This window comes from Salvelinus alpinus, chromosome 18 (genome assembly GCF_045679555.1).
Source record: "Salvelinus alpinus chromosome 18, SLU_Salpinus.1, whole genome shotgun sequence".
Lineage (NCBI taxonomy): Eukaryota > Metazoa > Chordata > Actinopteri > Salmoniformes > Salmonidae > Salvelinus > Salvelinus alpinus.
The window spans coordinates 13,580,424-13,600,559 of NC_092103.1; the positions used below are offsets into that span (position 1 = coordinate 13,580,424).

At 44.0% G+C, this 20,136-nt stretch overlaps 1 protein-coding gene across 3 annotated transcripts; it reads left to right on the forward strand.

The window, feature by feature from the left end:
* Nucleotides 1–930: 930 nt before the first annotated feature.
* nup155 (nucleoporin 155) lies at nucleotides 931–18,752 on the forward strand. Of its 3 annotated transcripts, none has more exons than XM_071350291.1 (34): nucleotides 931–1,083; nucleotides 1,661–1,818; nucleotides 1,985–2,122; nucleotides 2,371–2,467; nucleotides 2,580–2,650; nucleotides 5,097–5,189; nucleotides 7,374–7,637; nucleotides 7,735–7,808; nucleotides 8,782–8,873; nucleotides 9,003–9,100; nucleotides 9,212–9,379; nucleotides 9,470–9,570; nucleotides 9,779–9,949; nucleotides 10,089–10,199; nucleotides 10,301–10,481; nucleotides 10,689–10,754; nucleotides 10,891–11,035; nucleotides 11,190–11,256; nucleotides 11,339–11,454; nucleotides 11,602–11,708; nucleotides 11,871–12,004; nucleotides 13,329–13,520; nucleotides 13,722–13,860; nucleotides 13,966–14,101; nucleotides 14,228–14,381; nucleotides 14,561–14,665; nucleotides 14,826–14,980; nucleotides 15,152–15,281; nucleotides 15,397–15,510; nucleotides 15,627–15,747; nucleotides 16,369–16,479; nucleotides 16,734–16,870; nucleotides 17,090–17,196; nucleotides 17,392–18,752. In XM_071350291.1, the coding sequence occupies exons 2-34, from the start codon at nucleotides 1,677–1,679 to the stop codon at nucleotides 17,528–17,530; spliced, it is 4,176 nt and encodes a 1,391-aa protein (XP_071206392.1). In that variant the 5' UTR covers nucleotides 931–1,083; nucleotides 1,661–1,676; the 3' UTR covers nucleotides 17,531–18,752. The 3 variants fall into 3 exon arrangements, with proteins under 3 accessions (XP_071206392.1, XP_071206394.1, XP_071206393.1); XM_071350292.1 differs by having other exon boundaries at nucleotides 940–1,090; XM_071350293.1 differs by lacking the exon at nucleotides 10,689–10,754.
* The last annotated feature ends 1,384 nt before the right edge of the window (nucleotides 18,753–20,136 follow it).

Sequence of the window (20,136 nt, forward strand, 5' to 3'; positions counted from 1 at the left end):
GGGTTTATTGTGGTAGTTTAGTAGTCCACGGTGTTTGATTACCTAGGTGTCTGCAACTCCGAGAACTCAAATCCATCGCTTATCAACTCTGTTTCAGATAGGGCCTTGCAAAAAGCAGTGGTGAATCCATCTGTTATCTTGTTTCTGTATGCCACTGACAGTTATTGTAATGAACTGGATTTAGTATAACCATGTATTCTATGAACGTGATGGATGATCCGCATAAGAAAATTAATATTCAGAAAAATATGAATATGGTTTTGTGCCATAAAGAAAGTGTGTTGCCTGTCCCAACAAATCTGTCAAGTGCTGAATGCCAGGCTGTTTTTTTGGTTTCAGGCTAAAAAAAGTGAAGTAGCTCATTAGGGAAAGGGGGATACCTAGTTAGTTGTACAACTGAATGCTTTGACATATCTTCCACATTTAACCTAACCCCTCTGAATCAGAGGTGCTGGGGGCTGCCTTAACCCACTGTTCGACGGACGTGGATGTCGATTAACGGCCTTGCTCAGGGGTAGTACAGCTTTTTACATTGTCAGCTCGGGGATTCGATCTGCAACCTTTCGGTTACTGGCCCAACGCTCCTACCCGCCATGCTATCTGCCGCCCAAAATCAGAGCGCTCTGTTTCTGCCCGAAAGGAGAGGCGTTTGGATATTTCGCACATGCGTTCAGCACTTCAACTGGTATGTATGTACCATGTACAAACCTATAGTTAATACGCTGGCGCTTCTTAGTGGACAGAAATTGTAATTACAGTGTCCGTTGTGCTGCAAGAACAGATTCTATCGACTGGAGAAAAAAAAAGAGGGAAAAAAAGTCAGTCGTTTTAGTCTGGGCAACGAAATATTATGAAAAGTTCAACACTTTTGCAAATGCCATTAGTATAGAGCGCATGTAGAAATTCACTTCTAAAGCGTATTTGAAATTACACAGGAAGTACATCCTATAACCTTTCACCCTCTTCAAAAGTGTCATGAGGCTGGCGGGCTAGCTGCTACACTTGTTTACACCGAAGACTAGAATAATTTGCTTATCACACATTGTGTTAACAATTAATTACGTCCGGACTTCTTTCTGTAGGGTAAGATGTAAGAAAAGTAGCGAGCGTTATTCAACAAATCTCACTTAACGTTAGCTAGCTAACGTTAGCTTGCAGCTTAGAATAAACAGGGTTTAGCCCGCGTTTTTAGCTATTTTAGTGTTAGCAATATGTGCTAATATGTGCTATTAACCTACTATATAACTAGTTTAGATAGCTAACTCATCCAGTTTCACAAGTTAGTCGCCACACTTACTTTTATAACTTCCAATAGCCTTCTTTTGATAAACAAGTGTTGTGTATAACTAATTTAATTGGCTGGCTAACGTTAGCTCGCCAACGTTAACTAGCTACAGAGTCATTGCAGAACGTGGAGATGGGGTTGGACAGGCTAAATTGAGCTTGCTAGTTGGCTACTCTATGTTTGCCATATAATCAACTCCGTCTATGTCCGTACTGCTTTTCATCTGTCGTATAGTTTGCAAGTTAGGGGACATGTCTGTCCGTAAAGTTGCACCTGCGGTGACAGTCTGGTTTGTTTGTGGTTGGATTTTGACCACGGCTGACGTCACAGTGGTGCTGAAATGTTATTTTCATCTTCTCATGCGAATCTCATCAGTCTCACAGTGTCAAACATGCCGTCCACCTTGGGACCCAGCAGTCCTGCTGCTGCCCTTGCGGAAGCGCTGGAGAGCTCCGGCCGGCTCATAGACAGACACCTTCAGGATGACCGCTGCTTCCCTGATCTCTCAGAGCTTCTTAATGTCCCCTCACACAGTAAGTCAAGTAGTTGGCGGTGCAAGGTTATATGTTCAAGTTTGTCATATCAATTCATCTCACAAGACACTTTAGCCCTGATATTTTGGCTGTAGCCAGCTTACTGTGGCTAGGGAGGCTACAGCCACATCTCAGGGCTTAGTTCACTCCGCACTCTGTGTTGCAGACATGCCATCTTTGTCTGGGGGGTCGGACATGGACTACCCTCTTCAGGGACCTGGGCTGATCAGTGTGCCAAACCTCCCTGAGCTCAGTGCAGTCCGAAGGGTTCCCCTACCCCCTGAGCTGGTGGAGCAATTCAGTCGTATCCTTTTCAGAGACTAGGGGGAGGAAAGGGGGGTACCTAGTCAGTTGTACAACTGAATGCCTTCAACTGAATTGTCTTCCGCATTGAACCCAACCCCTCTGAATCAGAATACACATAGGGAGCTGTGTCTAACTGTCCAGGTCTCACCCATAGAACTCAGAAATGCCTGTGCAGGATTATGTGAACTGTGTAAAACTAACCACCATTTCAGAAAAGCTGCCCAGCCCTTAACCTTCCCCTAACAGATATGCAGTGCAATTGTATGATGGGAGTTTTTCCTGAAATCTGTCGAGCATGGCTCACCATTGACAACGATATCTTCATGTGGAATTATGAGGATGGGTGAGTACCAAGCACTCATAAATTAAGTTATTTAGTAAAAAAACAAAAACATTGCAAGAGCAGTAAACATGGACCCATTTTCATTGGACACTGTCATCACTTTGTTCCACAGGGGGGACGTTGCATATTTTGACGGGCTCAGTGAAACCATCCTGTCCGTGGGGCTGGTCAAACCTAAAGCAGGTAAAATGGCAACACACTTTCACTTGAGCTGTGTTTTCTTTATTCAAAATTACAACAGCTCTGTAGGTGTTTGGGTTCAAGGCCCAGTGCAGTCAAAAATGTGATTTTTCACTCTGAAAGATCTCCAGAGTTCCTCTGTGATGATTGGAGAAACTTCCAGAAGTACAAGCATCTCTGCAGCACCACCAATCAGGCCTTTATGGTAAGACTGGCCAGACGGAAGCCACTCCTCAGTAAAAGGCACATGAAAACCTGCTCGGAGTTTGCCAAAAGGCACCTTAAGACTCTCAGACCATGAGAAACAAGATTCTCTGGTCTGATGAAACCAAGGTTAAACTCTTTGGCCTGAATGCCAAGTGTCATGTTTGGAGGAAACCTGGCACCATCCCTACAGTGAAGCATGGTGATGGCAGCATCATGCTGTGGGGATGTTTTTCAGTGGCAGAGACTTGGAGACTAGTCAGGATCAAGGCAAAGATGAACGGAGCGAAGTAAAAAGAGATCCTTGATGAAAATCCACTCCAGAGCGCTCAGGACCTCAGACTGGGGACGAAGGACAAGGACCCTAAGCACACAGGCAAGACAACGCAGGAGTGGCTTCGGGACAAGTCCCTAAATGTCCTTGAGTGGCCCAGCCAGAGCCCGGACTTGAACTCAATCAAACATCTATGGAGAGACCTAAAATCAGCTGTGCAGCAGCGCTCTCCAACCTACCTGACAGAGCTTGAGAGGATCTGCAGAGAACAACTGGAGAAACTCCCCAAATACAGGTGTGCCAAGCTTGTAGCATCATACCCAAGAAGACTCGATGCTGTAATCGCTGCCAAAGGTTCTTCAACAAAGTACTGAGTAAAGGGTCTGAATACTTACGTATATGTGATATTGACATTTTTTTATTTGTATAAAATGTGCAACATTTTCTAAACCTATTTTTGCTTTGTCATTATGGGGGGAAAACGATTTATTCAATTTTAGAATGAGGCTGTAACCAGAGAGCTGGTTGAGAGAATGCTAAGAGTGCTAAGATAAAGGGACTTTCTTTGAAGAATCTCAAATAAAATATTTTTTGATTTGTGTAACACTTTTTTGGGGTACTACATGATTCCATATGTGTTATTTAATCATTTTGATGTATTCACTATTCTACAATGTAGAAAATAGTGAAAAATACAGGAAACCCCTGGAATGAGTAGGTGGCCAAACCTTTGACTGGTACTGTGTATAGATATTATGTACACCTATCTAGTACCGGGTCAGACCCCCCCTTTGCCTACAGAACAGCCTGAATCCTCTGGGGCATGGATTCTATAATGTGCCGGAAAAGTTTGTTGCCAGGAAAACATTCCTTACACTACTGCCACCAGCATGTACCAATGACACCAGGCAAGATGGGTTCATGGACTCATGCTGCTTTCGCCAAATCCTGATTCTGTCATCAGCATGACTCCACAGCATTCGTCGGACCAGGCAATATTTTCCCACTCCTTAGTTGTCCAGTGATTCCGTGTCCACTGGAGCCGGTTCTTCTTGTTTTTAGCTTATAGGAGTGGAACCCGGTCTGGTCGTCTGCTGCGATAGCCCATCTGTGACAAGGATCAACGAATTGTGCTTTCTGATATGCTGCTCTGCACACCTGTTGTACTGCATAATTATTTGCCTGTCTGTGGCCCGCCTGTTAGATGGCACGATTTTTGCCATTTTCCTTCGACTAGCTGTTTTCACCCACAGGACTGTCGCTGATTGGATGTTATTTGTTTGTTGAGCTATTCTCTGTGTACCCTAGACACTGTCGTACGTGGAAAGCCCAGGATGGCGGCCGTTTCTGAGATACTTGATCCGTCGCTCCTGGCACCGATCGTACCGCGCTCAAAGTCACTTAGGTCACTAGTTTCACATTCTAGCATTCAATCAAACATTAAGTGAATGCTTCAATGCCTGTCTGCCTGCTTTATATAGCAGGCCACGGCCAAGTGAATCACTGTCTGTAGGAGCGAGCCTTTTTTGTGAACAGGGTGGTGTACCTAATAAACTTATTTCCACACTGAGGCTGGAATAATATTGTGAAAACGATAATGCCCATTTAGTGTAAGAGCTGTTTGGGGGGGGAAAGCCTGATATTTCAACCTGTTGTGACGGAATAGAGTTTTTGCCTGCCTGGTGACAACACCAGGCTGTAAATTATTTAATAGACCAATAAGAAAGTGTTCCAAACCTCTTTGCCAATAACGGATAGTTTTCCCCTCCCCACTCAGACCACTCCCAGACAGTCCTAGCTAATTTTTAGCTTGAGAAATTACTCTTCGCTAAGAAGCTATTTTTGTGTCTTGTTATCAATCTAAAATGGTCAAAAATCTAAGAGTAAGGTACTTAATTGTTACCCAAAAACATTTGATATTGAGATAAAAATGGCTGCATTGGACCTTTTTTAACTTAATTTTTTCCACAGGGATTTTCCAGCCACACATCCACTTCCTGTTGGTCCTAGCCACTCCTGTGGATGTAGTGATCCTGGGGCTCAGCTTTCCTAAAGCTCAGGCAGGTGAGTAATGATGATCCTCCTAGACCTGAAGCACACAACCCGGTGTCATCAATACGGCATACAGTTTTGAAATTGGTTGATTGGTTGAATTATGTTTGTTGTTGGTATTAGTATTAAAGTCCTACTCCAGTCTCCTTTTCACCTCATTTAACACCTTATTTACTTAAGGGGATACTTTGGGATTTTGGCAATGAGGCAGATTAACTCCTGGACACCATTTTTGTCTCTGATTGTAGTTGCTAACTAGCTGTTGTGCAATTGCTATCTAAGTATGCTAGCGGACACCCATAGACTTCCAATCATGTTTATGCTAGTTAGCATTGGCCCCCGAAACTACCTCTAACTTCATTCATACTTGACAAAGACAAAAATGGTATCCAGGTGTTCATCTGACTCTGGGGAAGTAGGTAAAGGGGCCTCATTGCCAAAATCTCAAAGTATCCCTTTAACAAATGGCACATCTCAATAGGTGTTCCGGGTGTCCTCATGACATGGCACAAGTGGGGGGTGCTCTTTTCCTCTTTTGTTCTCTATTGTTCCTCAAGCAAGATGGGAGGCTAATGACATCACAAAGTCACCATCAGTCCAACTGCTTGAATGACCTACTCCTTTAATTTTGCAGTTGCCTAAACACAAATAAAACATACATACTAATAAAAGTCATATTTTACCCTTTAGCAGTACTTAGAAGTACTGTTTAAGTAGTTTTTTGGGGTATCTTTACTATTTTATATTTGACAACTTTTACTTCACTACATTCCTAAAGAAAATAATGTAGTTTTTACCCAATACATTTTCTATGACACCTAAAAGTACTCAATACATTTTGAATGCTTAGCAGGACAGGAAAATGATCCAATTCACACTCTTAACAAGAGAACATCCTGGTCATAGCTACTGTAGGGCTGGGCGGGACACCGTATTTTACTATATATCGGTATTTATGCACGGACCGGTTTGGGTTTTTACTTTACCTTCTATAACGGTATTTTAATGTTTGGTTTGTTAAATGTAATACGCCTTGTGTAACGTCCATTTTTATAGTTTACTCTGCTACTTGAGTCATCTCGCTCCCTCTCTCTCCATGCTGCTTTCCACACAGACCTAGTGCCACCCGGTCACTCAAGGAGCGCATTTGTTGTTGCTTGACCACGAGACACTTTCATTCAGTCTGCATGGTCAATGCAGCACATAAAACAATGTTGATGACAACGATGGTGTTTCCACTTTGATCTTAATATAAATCCACAAGCGTTATATAATTACAATATTAGTTTGTGTTTCTTACATCTACAAACAGCTAGTTTTGTATTTTCTTAGCAAGTTAAGCTAAATTGTGTTAGCTGACTAACTAGCTAACAAAAGTACTGAGTCAGAGCAAACGTAGCTAGCTAATACAGCCTGATACCATTACTGGTGGAGGCTTAAATCAGCATGTTTATGCAACAGTATCTTCTAAATCAAAGCGGAATAGGCGAAGCGTGAATATGTTGGCTATATGAATAAAGATTTAATGTAGCCAAAGATTATAGGGTCCCCTAGGAAACACTGAACATCACTTTGGTTCCTACCTATGTCACAATAACTCGTCTATGGCATTTTCATTCGTTGTCATGTCAAACACTGTATTCAAAGTGCCCACTTTTATTTATATTCTAACTATAGAATTATAATAAATTATATTTCCATGATTCCAAAAGTTCACCCAAGGGTTTTGATCGCAATTGCAACATTTGGTTAAATAAGGCCTAGTATTTTTGCGTATATCGTGGCAGTATGGAAATACCCTACTGCCTCTGATCTGGCGGACTCACTAAACACACATGCTTAGTTTGTAAATTGTGTTGGAGTGTGCCACTGGCTATCGGTAAATTAAAAAGAAAATGGTGCCATTTGGTTTGCTTAATATAAGGAATTTGAAAGTATTTGTACTTTAAAACCAAAGTATATTTAAAACCAAATACTTTTAGACTATGTATGACAATTGGGTACTTTTTCCACCACTGCCCTTTAGTCTGTGTGTGTGTACTTTACTGTATTTATACTTGGGATATTGCTTTTCAACAGGAAAAGTATAAAAATCACTGGAGGATGTCTTTAACCCACCATGGACTACTTCAGAAATTGATCTACTCTCTCTCTCTCAACTTCTCTTTCCTCTGTTCCTCTCCCTCTCTTTATCAGGGTTGAATGACAGCATGTCTGGAGGGATGCAGTTACTACCAGACCCGCTGTACTCCATCCCCACAGACAACACCTACCTCCTGGCCATTACTTCCACCGACCTGGGCCGCATCTTCCTGGCAGGGAAAGATGGCTGCCTGTATGAGGTAGCCTACCAGGCCGAGGCAGGCTGGTTCAGCCAACGCTGTAAGAAGATTAACCACTCCAAAAGCAGCCTGTCCTTCCTAGTCCCCTCTCTGCTCCAGTTCTCCTTCTCTGAGGACGGTAAGGATAGTTCGGAGGCTCCTTGTGGAATTGGAACTTTCTTATGCTCTAGTTCTTGAATTGAATTTGACAACTTTTCTATCTTGGTGCCCCACAGACCCGGTAGTGCAGATTGCCATTGACAACTCCCGTAACACACTCTTCACCCGCTCAGAGAAGGGGGTTCTACAGGTACACAATCCATAAGAGTTTAACTATTTGAATGGTAGCACTGTAGTAAATATCAATATGTTTATTTGAGGATTTGTGGAATTGGATGATGCTTTGGGTAGAACTTTGTCAGACATTTCAAAATGTTCTATTTAGGACGGGGGTTCCCAAATGTATTTCATCCACGACCCCATTTTGATATCTGAAAATTATGTGATTAACAGCCGGTGTTTACTTTTTTATTTGGGACTATTGCAGTCAATTGCAAAACATTGTAACAGTATTTCTGATTGTCTTGTCAACTCACCATCACATACTTTTAATTTGGGCCTATAACAGCCAATTGCTAATTGGACTGGCATAATGTATCCTATCTCATCACCACTGATGAGATCGGTGTGCTTCATTCATGTCGCATTGGAGCTGCTGAAGGTCAGGGGGCGTGGTCAACAGTGCGCACCTCATCTCTGCTGTCACATCCAACCTGGATCGATATTTGGTTTTAATGCAGACGAGAGCAATTAATCCAGCTTCACACAGATGTGAGTTGGCAAAGGGTACCATGAGTTTTAACGCTCTGAGAGAGACTGCAGGGTATTCCCTTCTGAGTCAGGAACCAAAACTCCTCCGTGATGGACCCGTCAATGCTTTGTCTGCAGCATATGTCCACATGACTGCTCGAAAGGCCGCACTTGACTGTTGCACTTGGATTATTCTGATTCAAGCGCATTTCCCCACGATCTAAGGGTACTCTGGTTGAGTTTTATCTTTTTAGATTTCAATAGTTTAAATTTAGATTTTTAAGTTTAACCACGTTACAATGATTTTGAGATACAATGACGATACGTAATTTGAATGCGCAAAAAATCTGGATTTTGGAAATTCTCCCACGACCACATTTTCATATCAGGCGACTCCACGTGGGGTCACGACCCCTAGTTTGGGAAACGCTGAATTAGGACCTTGAGTTAAAAGCTGATGTTGTCTGTTCCAGGTGTATGATCTGGGTGTAGATGGGCAGGGTATGAGCCGTGTGGCGGCCATGTCACAGAGTTCCATCGTGGCTGCAGCAGGAAACGTTGCCAGGTTCGTCAGCTACTCCTCACCTCTGGTTAAATCCAGAGTGCTAGTGAATGGTTCAGATGGTCAAAGCTCATCACTGCTTGAGAACAAATCAAAATTAATCTCTTTGTTCTTTTATATCGCTCCATATAGGACCATAGATCGCTCTGTGTTTAAACCCATCATACAGATCTCTGTGATAGACAGATCGGAGTCGTCCGACTGCCACCTGCTGGCTGTCACTCATGCAGGTAAGGAGACGGACTGACATGGGAGAGGATATAGAGGCCATACTGACTTTCTTTTCATTGCAGAATAAGTATGTACAAAGACCTTATGTAGGTCTCTATCTCTGCTTTTAGGAGTGCGTCTCTACTTCAGCACTGCTCCCTTTGCCCCACCACATGTCAAGCAGCCAGGGGCACGCCCTTGTCTGCTTGCTCTGGTCCATGTCCGCCTGCCTCCAGGCTTCTCTGCCTCCTCCACCCTGCAGAAGCCTGCCAAGGTCCACAAGGCTCTGCACAGCAAAGGTAAAAGCCACCCTGCAGTCTATACGCTATCCTGTTATAAATGGTCCTCCTAAAGGTTTACTCATGTGTCTCTGGTGTTGATCCCTACAGGAGTTCTCCTGATGGCAGCGTCTGAGACTGAGGACAGTGACATCCTGTGGTGCATCAACCATGACTCCTTCCCCTTTAAGAAACCCCTGATGGAGGCTCAGGTGGGAGCTGAGGGAGTGAGGGTCATAGTTAATTAGAGATGTAAAACCTCATCTGCTTTAGAGCTGACATTAGACACTCTACTATGTGTAGTCAAAAACCCCGCTTACTTTGCAATGCATATGCTATGATTTAGTTTCCTTTTAAATGTAGTATTTGTTTGGCTTCAAAGAATATTATAGCTCATATTGTCTGTGTATATCATTGCAGATGATGTCCAATGTAGATGGCCACTCCTGGGCGCTTTGTGCCATCAAGGAGGAGAAGGCACCTAAAATCTCTACCCCCCTGAATAAGGATCAGGTTCCCCTCACTGACTCTCCTGTCGTGGTGCAGCAACACAATGTCCCTCCGCAGAAATTTGTCCTTCTCTCTGCCAAGGTACGGTCAAGATTTTCCGGCTTAGTTTGTACTGCGTGAATGGCACTGTAAATTCACACGGTCGATGAAACTTGTTCACTCTTGTCTGTCATTTTGTGAACAAACGTCTATACATGGGTTGTTATTCATGGTCTTCCAGGGAAGTCACATCTTCCACAAGTTGCGGCCGGTGGACCAGCTGCGCCACCTACTGGTGAGCGGTACTGGTGGCGAGAGTGAAGAAGTCGAACGCTTCTTCAAACTGCACAGGGTAGAGGAGTCTCTCATTACTCATTGTCTTGTTACTGCAAGCACCGCTACACACACTCTTTCTTTCTCTGTTTGTTGATCTAACCCTCCTCTTCACCTCAGGAGGAGCAGGCGTGTGCCACTGCTCTGATAGTAGCCTGTTCCAGTGCTGCCTGCGACAGAGAGGTGTCTCAGTGGGCCACCAGGGCCTTCTTTAGGTATGGAGGAGAGGCTCAGATGAGGTTCCCCTCGGCTCATTCTGCTCCTAGCAACGTCGGAGCGCTGTTCGGCTCTCCTGTACCAGGTGAGGTGCATCTGAGGAAGGATTTCTGCTTAAAGCCAAATTCCCATTCCCGAATTCCCATTCGTTGTAGCATGCCAATGGCAATAATGCCCTAGTCGAAATCCCTTGTATAAGTTGTACACAGTGCGTTGCAATTAGACTGCTCATGAATGAGAAGTTGTCTGTCGGGCATCACTTGTCTTACTTCCTGCCTGCCTGTTGTTTTAGGGTCCCCTATGCCGGTTGGTAGCAGTCCAATGCCTAACCCTAGTTTCTTAGCAACGCCTGTTCCAGGTACACTGCCCTTTTTTCTGTCTTTTTTTTTGTTGCAGAGTGCCTTGCCCGTCGACAGTACTCAACACATTCACCCACTGAATATTAGCAACATTCGAGTGTTTAATGTGTGTGTGCCCTGACAACAATCTCTTAGGTATGATGCCCCAGAGTGTGTCTACGCCCTATATACCTGCCACGCCCATGCCCTCCGCCCCCATCACTGGCATGTCTTCTGGGCCAGAGGTGGTCTTCTCAGGGAAACACAATGGCATCAGTGTCTACTTCGCACGCATAATGGGGTCAGTCCCCTCACCTGGATAGCGTACTGTACTCAGGCCTCGCTTCCGTACTCGGGGAAATGCAATATTTTTACTTTGTACTGGACTGAGAGACGTTTCACTTATAGCATGGCTTGAGTGACTTCACTAACTTGTGAACGTTATTGATTAACAGTAATATCTGGGACGGGAGTCTTGCTGTTGAGAAGACCATCAGTAAAGGAAATCAGGCTGTCAGTATTGTGAGTATTGCATTAACAGCATATTACAGTCCTCCTTTGCAAGTTAATTTGAGGATGATCAATCTCTCTCTCTCTCCCCCAGTTGGAGAGCACAGCCAGCTCATCTGATCTGGAGTCAGTTCTTCTGGAGCTCCGTGGTCTGAAGGACTTCCTGGATAAGAACTCCCAGTTCAGCCCCTCGTCTCTGGGGGCAGCCAGGTAAGACAGAGTCTTGGACCCTGCCTCTCCCCATGGCCAAGAGCTGGGCTGGCTGCTTTATGGGAGGTACTATATATCCACACTTCTATGGTCATCTAGTGAAATTAATAGTATTTGATTTGCATGTTGAACTCCACCCATCTGCAGTTTCAGCTCTCCAGCCAATCTGCAGCAGCGTCTGCTGGGCTTCATGCGGCCTGATGGAGGAGCCAGTTCTCAGCAGGTCCAGCAGGAACTCCAGAGGAAGTACCACAGTAAGTAATGTGTGGATGTTAAACTGTCATTCCAAATCAAGGAGCAACTAGAAAGACCGCATTGTTGGAGTAGAATCCTAACACCAATGAGAACACACTATTCTTATATTTTTGGGTCTCTGTACTCTGTGACTACTGTTTCTCTCTCTTCCCCGTCCACAGCCGAGGCTCAGGCCTATGAGAAGATGTCCCTGCAGGGTATCCAGCAGCTGGTGCATCGCTCCTGTCAGACCCTGGCCCTGTGGAAGCTGCTGTGTGACCACCAGTTCAGCATCATCATCTCTGAACTACCCATGGTAAGCTTCCAGCACCAATGACCTCACTGTGGACTGGTTTCCCGGGCACAGATTAAGCCTAGTCCATTCTCCGTTGGGATAGATTTTTTATCCAGGACCAGGCTTAATCTGTCCGGGAAACCAGCGCTGGATATTCAGGATGTGCAGGATTACATTGTGCTGTCAGTCAGACTAATTCATCTAATTGGTTAATCAACACACACTCCCCTCCGTATTTATTTGAACAGTGCAGCTAAAATGTGTACATTCGTGTCTATACTCCAGCATTTTGGATTTGAGATCAAATGTTTCAAATGAGGTGACAGTACAAAATGTCACCTTTCATTAGAGGGTATTTTAATAGATATCTGTTTAACCGTTTACAAATGTAAGCACTTTATGTATCTAGTCTCCCCCCAAAATTGGTACCCTCCCCTATTATTGGTAATGGTGAGAGGTTAGCGTTTTGGTGGGGTATGGTCTTTGTTCCTCTAACTTTCTCACTTCATCATTAGTCATGATTACCCGTAACCATAGCAGCATCCACATTAATGTAGACGTGTTCAGAAACATTTATTATTATTATTATTTACAATAAAAGTGACTACAAAATGACAATACATTATTTACCATTCATTTGTATTGGGCACAACATAATCCGAAATGCAACCAAAACGAACTGCGAAAGCATCTAAGAAGTTTGTGGAGTCACAAGCTTGATGCAGTTAAGGAATGATAGGAATATGGGACCAAATACTACACTTTTAACTACACTGCACAAAAATATAAATGCAACATGCAAAGTGTTGGTCCCATGTTTCATGAGCTGAAATAAAAGTTCCCAGAAATGTTCCATAAGCTTATTTCTCTCAAATGTTGTGTACATATTTGTTTACATCCCTGTTAGTGTGAGCATTTCTCCTTTGCCAAGATAATCCATCCACCTGACAGGTGTAGCATATCAAGAAGCTGATTAAACAGCATGATCATTACACAGGTGCACCTTGTGCTGGGGACAATAAAAGGCCACTAAAATGTGCAGTTTTGTCACACAACCCAATGCCACAGATGTTTTGAGGGAGCGAGCAATTGGCATGCAGACTGCTGGAATGTCCACCAGAGCTGTTCCTATGTATGAACATTCCCTCAAATAAAAGGTGACATTTTGTATTGTCACAGCATATGAAACATTTGATCTCAAATCCAAAATGCTGGAGTGTGGAGACAAATTTCTACATTTTAGCTTCACGGTCCAAATAAATACGGAGGAGGGTGTATTTCTGAAGTGTTTTGTAAAGATGTCTCCCTTGTCTCCTGTTTGTAACCCGTGTGTGACTTGTAATAGGAGTTCCAGGACCAGATGAAGGGGGCGAGTTTTAAGGACGTGGTGATCCGGGGTCGAGAGCTGACCGGAGCTCTGATCACAGCCCTCATCAACGTCTACATCAAAGACTCCGCCTCTGTAGATGCCATCAGCACCCACCTTAGAGACATCTGTCCTTTGCTGTACAGCAGCGACGACAGCGTCTGCTCAAAGGTAGTCTACAAACACACGCACTGTGTTTTTATTTGTCTATATGACAGGGAAGATGTCCATCCAATTTTGACTACAAGGTTAATTCCCATCTGCAGTCCCTGGGCAAAGTTTGATAGCATCCACTGTTGCCTCCTCAGTCTTCTTTTTCCCTTTACAACTGTATCTCAGAACTAAATCTCCCCCTCCCTCTGTCCCTCCCAGGCTAATGAGTTGCTGCAGGGCTCCAGACAGATCCAGACTAAGATCGATAAGGAGAGAACACTGAGAGAGTCACTACAACTCTACCAGCTGATCAGCCAACACACAGACCTGCCACTGGTCTGCTCCCAGTACAGACAGGGTAAGGCTCCACACACACCTGGCCATCACACTAATACTATTTGAAATGTCCTTGACTCTTCGTGCTTAGTGTGGATGGGACGCTAAGGGTGTTTCTTTCTCTCAGTGCGTTTTTATGAGGGGGTGCTTGAGCTGTGCCTGACTGCAGCAGATAAGAAGGATCCTCAGAGGCTGGGACCTCACTTCTATAAGAACGGAGAACCAGAGGAGGACCAGGCTGGAGCACTGGCCTTCCAGGAGAGGTAACGAACCACATGTTCACGTTGATCATGAGACTGTGGTAATAGAGATCTGCTAAGGGACGTCCTGGCCCTTTTATTTTCTCCCTTGTGCTGACAGACTGACCACCCCCTCGTCTCCTCCTGTAGGTTGTCATGTTATAAGTGCATCACAGACACCATGCAGGAGCTGGTGAACCAGAGTAAAGCTGCTCCTCAGTCTCCCAGTGTCCCTAAGCAGCCAGGACCCCCTGTTATGACCTCTGACCCCAACATGCTGAGTAATGAGGATGCCACCGCCCACGTAAGTGCTGTGTGGAGGAGACTGTTACCCCTAATAACAATAATAGGAATTTGTTTACAAAAATAATAATAGCATTATTTTTTAGTATAAGGCTGAAAATGTTTAGTCCAAAGATTTTGGACTCAATTCATTCATGCTATGGATGAGCTATCTCATGATCTTCTCGTTCTCCCTGGCAGTTTGAGCAGGTCATTGGTCTGGCCCAGAGGTCACAGGATGAACTCTTCCACATAGCCCTCTACAACTGGCTGATACAGGCTGACCTCACCGACAAGCTTCTGGAGGTAAGAACCTTCTGGCATTGTCCCACAGTCACGGCCTGAGATGCCTGGTTCTGTTCTTTATAGTGGATGAGTATATTGCATTAAACTGATCTTTTGTTGTGGTTTATTATCGTCTGTCTCTCTCTCTCTCGGTTTCTCTGTGTGTGTGTCCGCTATCCAGGTGAACTCTCCATACCTGGAGGAACACCTGATGCACATGATCAAGCAGGACCAGAGTAAGGTGCGGAACATGGACCTGCTGTGGCGGTACTATGAGAAGAGCCGTAGCTTTGGCAAGGCAGCTCACGTCCTGGCCAGGCTCGCTGACATGCACAGGTACGACCTAACAGCCCCCCGAGTCTTAATGTGCCATTTCCACACACTGTGTGTCTCAGTGGTAGAGCCCGGCGCTACCACTGACATATGAAAATGGCCTCATTCATGTTGATTCTGAGCGACGTTAAAAAGGAGTACGAACATCTTATACATGTGTCTGTCTGTGTGCAGTACTGAGATCTCCCTGAAGCAGAGGCTGGAGTACATCTCCAGGGCCATCCTGTCAGCCAAGAGCTCCTCTTGCATCTCTGCTCAAGGAGCTGAAGGGGAGTTCCTGCATGAGCTGGAGGAGAAGATGGAGGTACGGGGGAGGGGAAATAACTCCTCGCTGAATTTTTTGGTTTTGACCCCTTTTTGATAAGGTTTAGATTTGGGCTCTGTCAACTCTAGCTGATATTGTTGGTCCTGCCTCCCAGGTGGTGCGTATTCAGGTCCAGATCCAGGAGACTCTGAGCAGACGTTACTCCCAGCATCCCTCTGTACAGGGAGCCATGTCACAACTGGATTCCGAGCTTATGGACATCACCAAGGTAACGGTGCATGGATATCTAACATTGCCCCTCACTCCAATAGTTCTGTTTGGTAATACATTTTCCTCCCGTACAGTAAATGTTTTAATACCCCTGTCCTTTGTCCTCCTATCTAGCTGTATGGGGAGTTTGCAGATCACTTCCGGTTGTCTGAATGCAAACTGGCCATCATCCACTGTGCTGGTCACTCTGACCCCATCCTGGTGCACTCTCTGTGGCAGGAGATCATGGAAAAAGGTGTGTACAGACAAGTGCTCCTGACGTTATCCAACGCGTTTGTCTCTTGCGTAGTTAAGGAATAGACCTAACTACTCCGAAACTGGGTGGTTGGTTACGTGTAGTCTTACAAAGCTATACATGTTAATTTCTCTGATAATCATAAAAACTAGATTGTATCCACTTCCTTATTTCCCTTTTTGTCGCATAGAGATGTATGGAGATGGCAAATTATCTCTCAATTGTGCTCCCCGTGCACTCAAGACGCCATAATGGAACAGATTCAACGTTGCGGTCTCCATACATCTCTATGCGACAAACGGAAGTGGATAGAATCTAGATTTTATGATTATCAGAGAAATGAACATATTGGTAAAATATTGATAACGATGTATAGCTTTGTAAGACTATAAATGACCAACCACCCAGTTTCGGAATAGTTAGGTCTATTCCCCTGCTTTTGAGAGGAGCTGGCTACTGTACCGGGAGACTTCACGGAATTGCGTTAAGCTAACAATTTGCTAGCTTCAATAATCTCCAAACTGCACTCGGACATAAAATGGTATCCATGAGTTCGTCTGGCTCTGGGTAAGTAGATAAACAACCTAAATCTCTAATTCTGTTATTTTTCCTTTATTCCAGAGCTGGGTGACAGTGTGGCCATGAGTCCAGCTGACAGGATGAGAGCTCTGAGTCTCAAACTGGTGTCTCTGGGGAAAATCTACGCAGGAACACCCAGATACTTTCCTCTAGGTAAAACCACAGGCCTACTTTCATTTATTCAGCCAATTCTCTGATTCTCCTCTATGTAAGACATCCATGCTTAGTGTAATTACATTAGCAGTTCATTATGTATGTCTCAGGTGTTATGTCTATAGGGTCTGGATGTTTAATCTGTAATTGCTTCATTATCCACCAACACCTGTCCTATGTTGTCTCCTACCATTGAACTACAGAGATGGGCAAATTGTTTAATGTACAGTACTTTTCCACTGTCTTGTCTCCAGAATTCCTGGTGAAGTTTTTGGAGCAGGAGGTGTGTCATCTGAATTGGGACGTGGGCTTTGTCACCTTCACCATGCAGGAGATAGGAGTACAGCTCCCCCGTCTGCTGGAGGTCTACGACCAACTTTTCAAAACACGGGTATATCGCTCAATTAAATTCGATGACCATTATTCTTCCCTGAGGGGCAATTATTGCTGGCAGTTTTGGGATACAAATAGATAAAGATACTCTTAATAATAAAGGGTTATTATAAAATCATATTTTGCACCTGTTCAACTTGAGCATTATTTGATTAATTATTAAGGTTCTGTAGATATTAAAAGACTGAATGTCTCGAACTGTGGCTGTGTCTCCCAGGATCCGTGTTGGCAGCGTCTGAAGAAACCTCTCCACCTGGTAGAGTGTATACATGTGCTGCTGTCAGGATACGTAGAGGACCCCAGCAGAGTACCAACATATGACCGGTAACTAACCAATCACCACGTGTGCTAACCGTCGTTGCTCTCTTCATTATGCAATGCTTCTCATTTGAAAACATATCAACCCGTGTACGTATGTAGTCATGACAATTATTGTTTGTAAACATGTTTAAAATGTATCTCTAATTTATCTAATACGCTCAGTCTAACTCCTATTCCTCCTTCCCCCCATCTTGTCAGACGGCGGTTCACTAATGTGTGTCTGGATAACATCTGTGGTTACCTGGTGGAGCTGCAGTCCCTGAGTCCTAACTCTACCCTGCGGCTCACCATCGGCAACTTCAAGGCCCTGCAGGCCAAGCTGGAGAAAGTTCACTGAGGAGGTTCCCAGGGGTCACAGGAAGATCAGCAAGTAAAGAGACAGAATGAAACTGGTTTACAGTTCTGAATAACATGACTCTTCTGTATATCTCCTGTTCTGGCTGGTGTTTGATAGTGGAGTGATATTGAGAATACAGTTAGGTTTCTCAGACTGCAGTTGCGTCGCAAAGGACTACACCCCCGCATTTCTCATGAAGGGGTTATTGACCAGCTCACTACACCCCTGTCTTCAGACTTTTTACATCCTATTTTTAACTTATTTTATAAGTACAGTATGCATTTGTTTTGTGATATAAGCATAGAAGTGAAGACAACTTATTGGTGGCTGTCTGAGGGAATAGTATTGGTTTCACAAATGAATGTTAGGCAAACATGAACTGTTGTCATACACAGAATTAGGGGACAATACTTTACAGGGATGGGATCGTCATTTACATATGGAGTTACTGTACTTATGTGGGTAAAATATATAGAATGTACGTATGTAGAGGAGAAATGCACTTACATGATTGCTGTGATGGCTTTGTCATTTGTTTAAACTTGAATCCACATGCTGGATATCACGCTGATATCATTCATGAGTGTCTTTCCTTCTACATGCCTGCCATGATTCAGGCCTAAGTATTTGTTCCATGGACATTAGCCTCTGATGCGAGCTGAGGACGCTGTCTTAATCACTCCACTCATTTAAACCCAGTTTAATCCCCCCCCACAGTTTAGATGTCAAGAAGACTGTTAAGCTGACAGTGTTTGGCTTTCTGTACCAATCAACCTCCGTAATACAGAGTAAAATATTGGTACTCCTAACATTATGCTAAGAATGCATTCTCTGCCAAAGGTTTATAATAACTTAACCTTACTTTTACATGTTTTGTTAGTATTTCTTATTTTTCTGAATGACTTAACACCTTAATCAGTGTGTCTGCTTTTGGCTGACTAGTTAAATGGCATTTAATTGACTGTATGAGTGTTGTACTCAACTGAGATTTCAGGGATGAGACAGAAATCCTCGATCCATGCCTTGTATAAGGGTGCTGTTCAAGTAGTTTTACTCTGAGAACTCAGGCCTGCAATGAGCAATTTTATAAAATAAGCCAATTTTACATACATAGAATAATTTCAATTCGTCATAGTTTTTTGGTTTAAGATTGTATTGGAAAAAATGTATAATAAAATTTGCAACCTGTTCAGTAAATAAAAAATAAACACTTTGATTTGAACTCTTTGCACAAGTGAATGTTCACAGATATCCATGTATGGGTCCCGTTGTGATATAAACTGGCCACAGTGTATCTAGTTTATCCATCTAGTACTGGGTGAGCCCCCCTTGCCTCCACAACAGCCTGAATTCTTCGGGGCGTGGACATGTCGCTCAATTGGTATCAAGGGACCTAACGTCTGCCAGAAACATTACAACACCGGCACCAGCCTGTAGTGTTGATACCAGTACGGATGTGGCCTTGGAATCATGCTGCTTACGCCAAGTCCTGACTGCCATCGGCATGATGCAACAGGAACCGGGATTTGTCGGACCAGGTAATGTTTTGTCCAGTGTTGGTGATCGTGTGCCCAATGGAGCCGCTTGTTGTTTTTAGGTGATAGGAGTGGAACCCAGTGTGGTCGTCTGCTGCAATAGTCCATTCGTGACAAGGACCGACAAGTTGTTCGTTCCCGAGATGACGTTCTGCACACCACTGTTGTACTGCGCTGTTATTTGCCTGTTTGTGGCCTGACTGTTAGCTAGCACGATTCTTGCCATTCTCCTTCGACCTCTCTCATCAACAAGCTGTTTTCGCCCACAGGACTCCCGCTGACTGGATGTTTTTTGTTTGTCGCACCATTCTCAGGAAACCCTCGACACTGTCGTGCGTTAAAAGCCCAGGAGGACAGCCGTTTCTGAGATACTGGACCAGTGCGCCTGGCACCAATCATAGCATTCTAAAAGTTGCTTGGGTCACTCGTTTTGTCCATTCTAATGTTGAATCGAAGAGTAACTGGATGCCTGTCTGCATCCTGCTTTATATGACTCGCTGTCTGTAGGAGTGAACCGTTTTCGTTAAGAGGGTTGTGTACTTAATTGACCACTGAGTGTATACAGTGCCTTCGGAAAGTATTCAGATCCCTTGACCTTTTCCACATTTTATGTTACAGCCTTATTCTAAAATTGATTAAATAAATAAGAATCCTCAAATCTACACACAATACCCCATAATGACAAAGCGAAAACAGGGTAAGACTATTGCTAATTTATAAAAAATAAACATACCATATTTATATAAGCATTCAGACCCTTTGCTATGAGACCCGAAATTTAGCTCGGTGCATCTTGTTTCCATTGATCATCCTTGAGCTGTTTCTACAACTTTATTGGAGTCCCCTGTGGTAAATTCAATTGATTGGACATGATATGGAAAGGCACACACCTGTCAATATAAGGTCCCACAGTTGCATGTTAGAGCAAAAACCAATTAGAAGGAGTTGTCCGTAGAGCTCCGAGACAGGATTGGGTTAAGGCACAGATCTGGGGAAGGGTACCAAAAAATGTCTGCAGCATTGAAGGTCCCCAAAAACACAGTGGCCTCCATCATTCTTAAATGGAAGAAG

What these genes read in the sequence shown, in the direction of transcription:
- nup155 (XM_071350291.1), top strand. Translation starts at nt 1,677, where the DNA reads ATGCCGTCCACCTTGGGACCCAGCAGTCCTGCTGCTGCCCTTGCGGAA. An exon ending in ACGACAGCGTCTGCTCAAAG is followed by an intron (nt 13,521 to 13,721) that starts GTAGTCTACAAA and finishes TGTCCCTCCCAG; the next exon opens with GCTAATGAGTTGCTGCAGGG. An exon ending in ACCCAGATACTTTCCTCTAG is followed by an intron (nt 16,480 to 16,733) that starts GTAAAACCACAG and finishes TCTTGTCTCCAG; the next exon opens with AATTCCTGGTGAAGTTTTTG.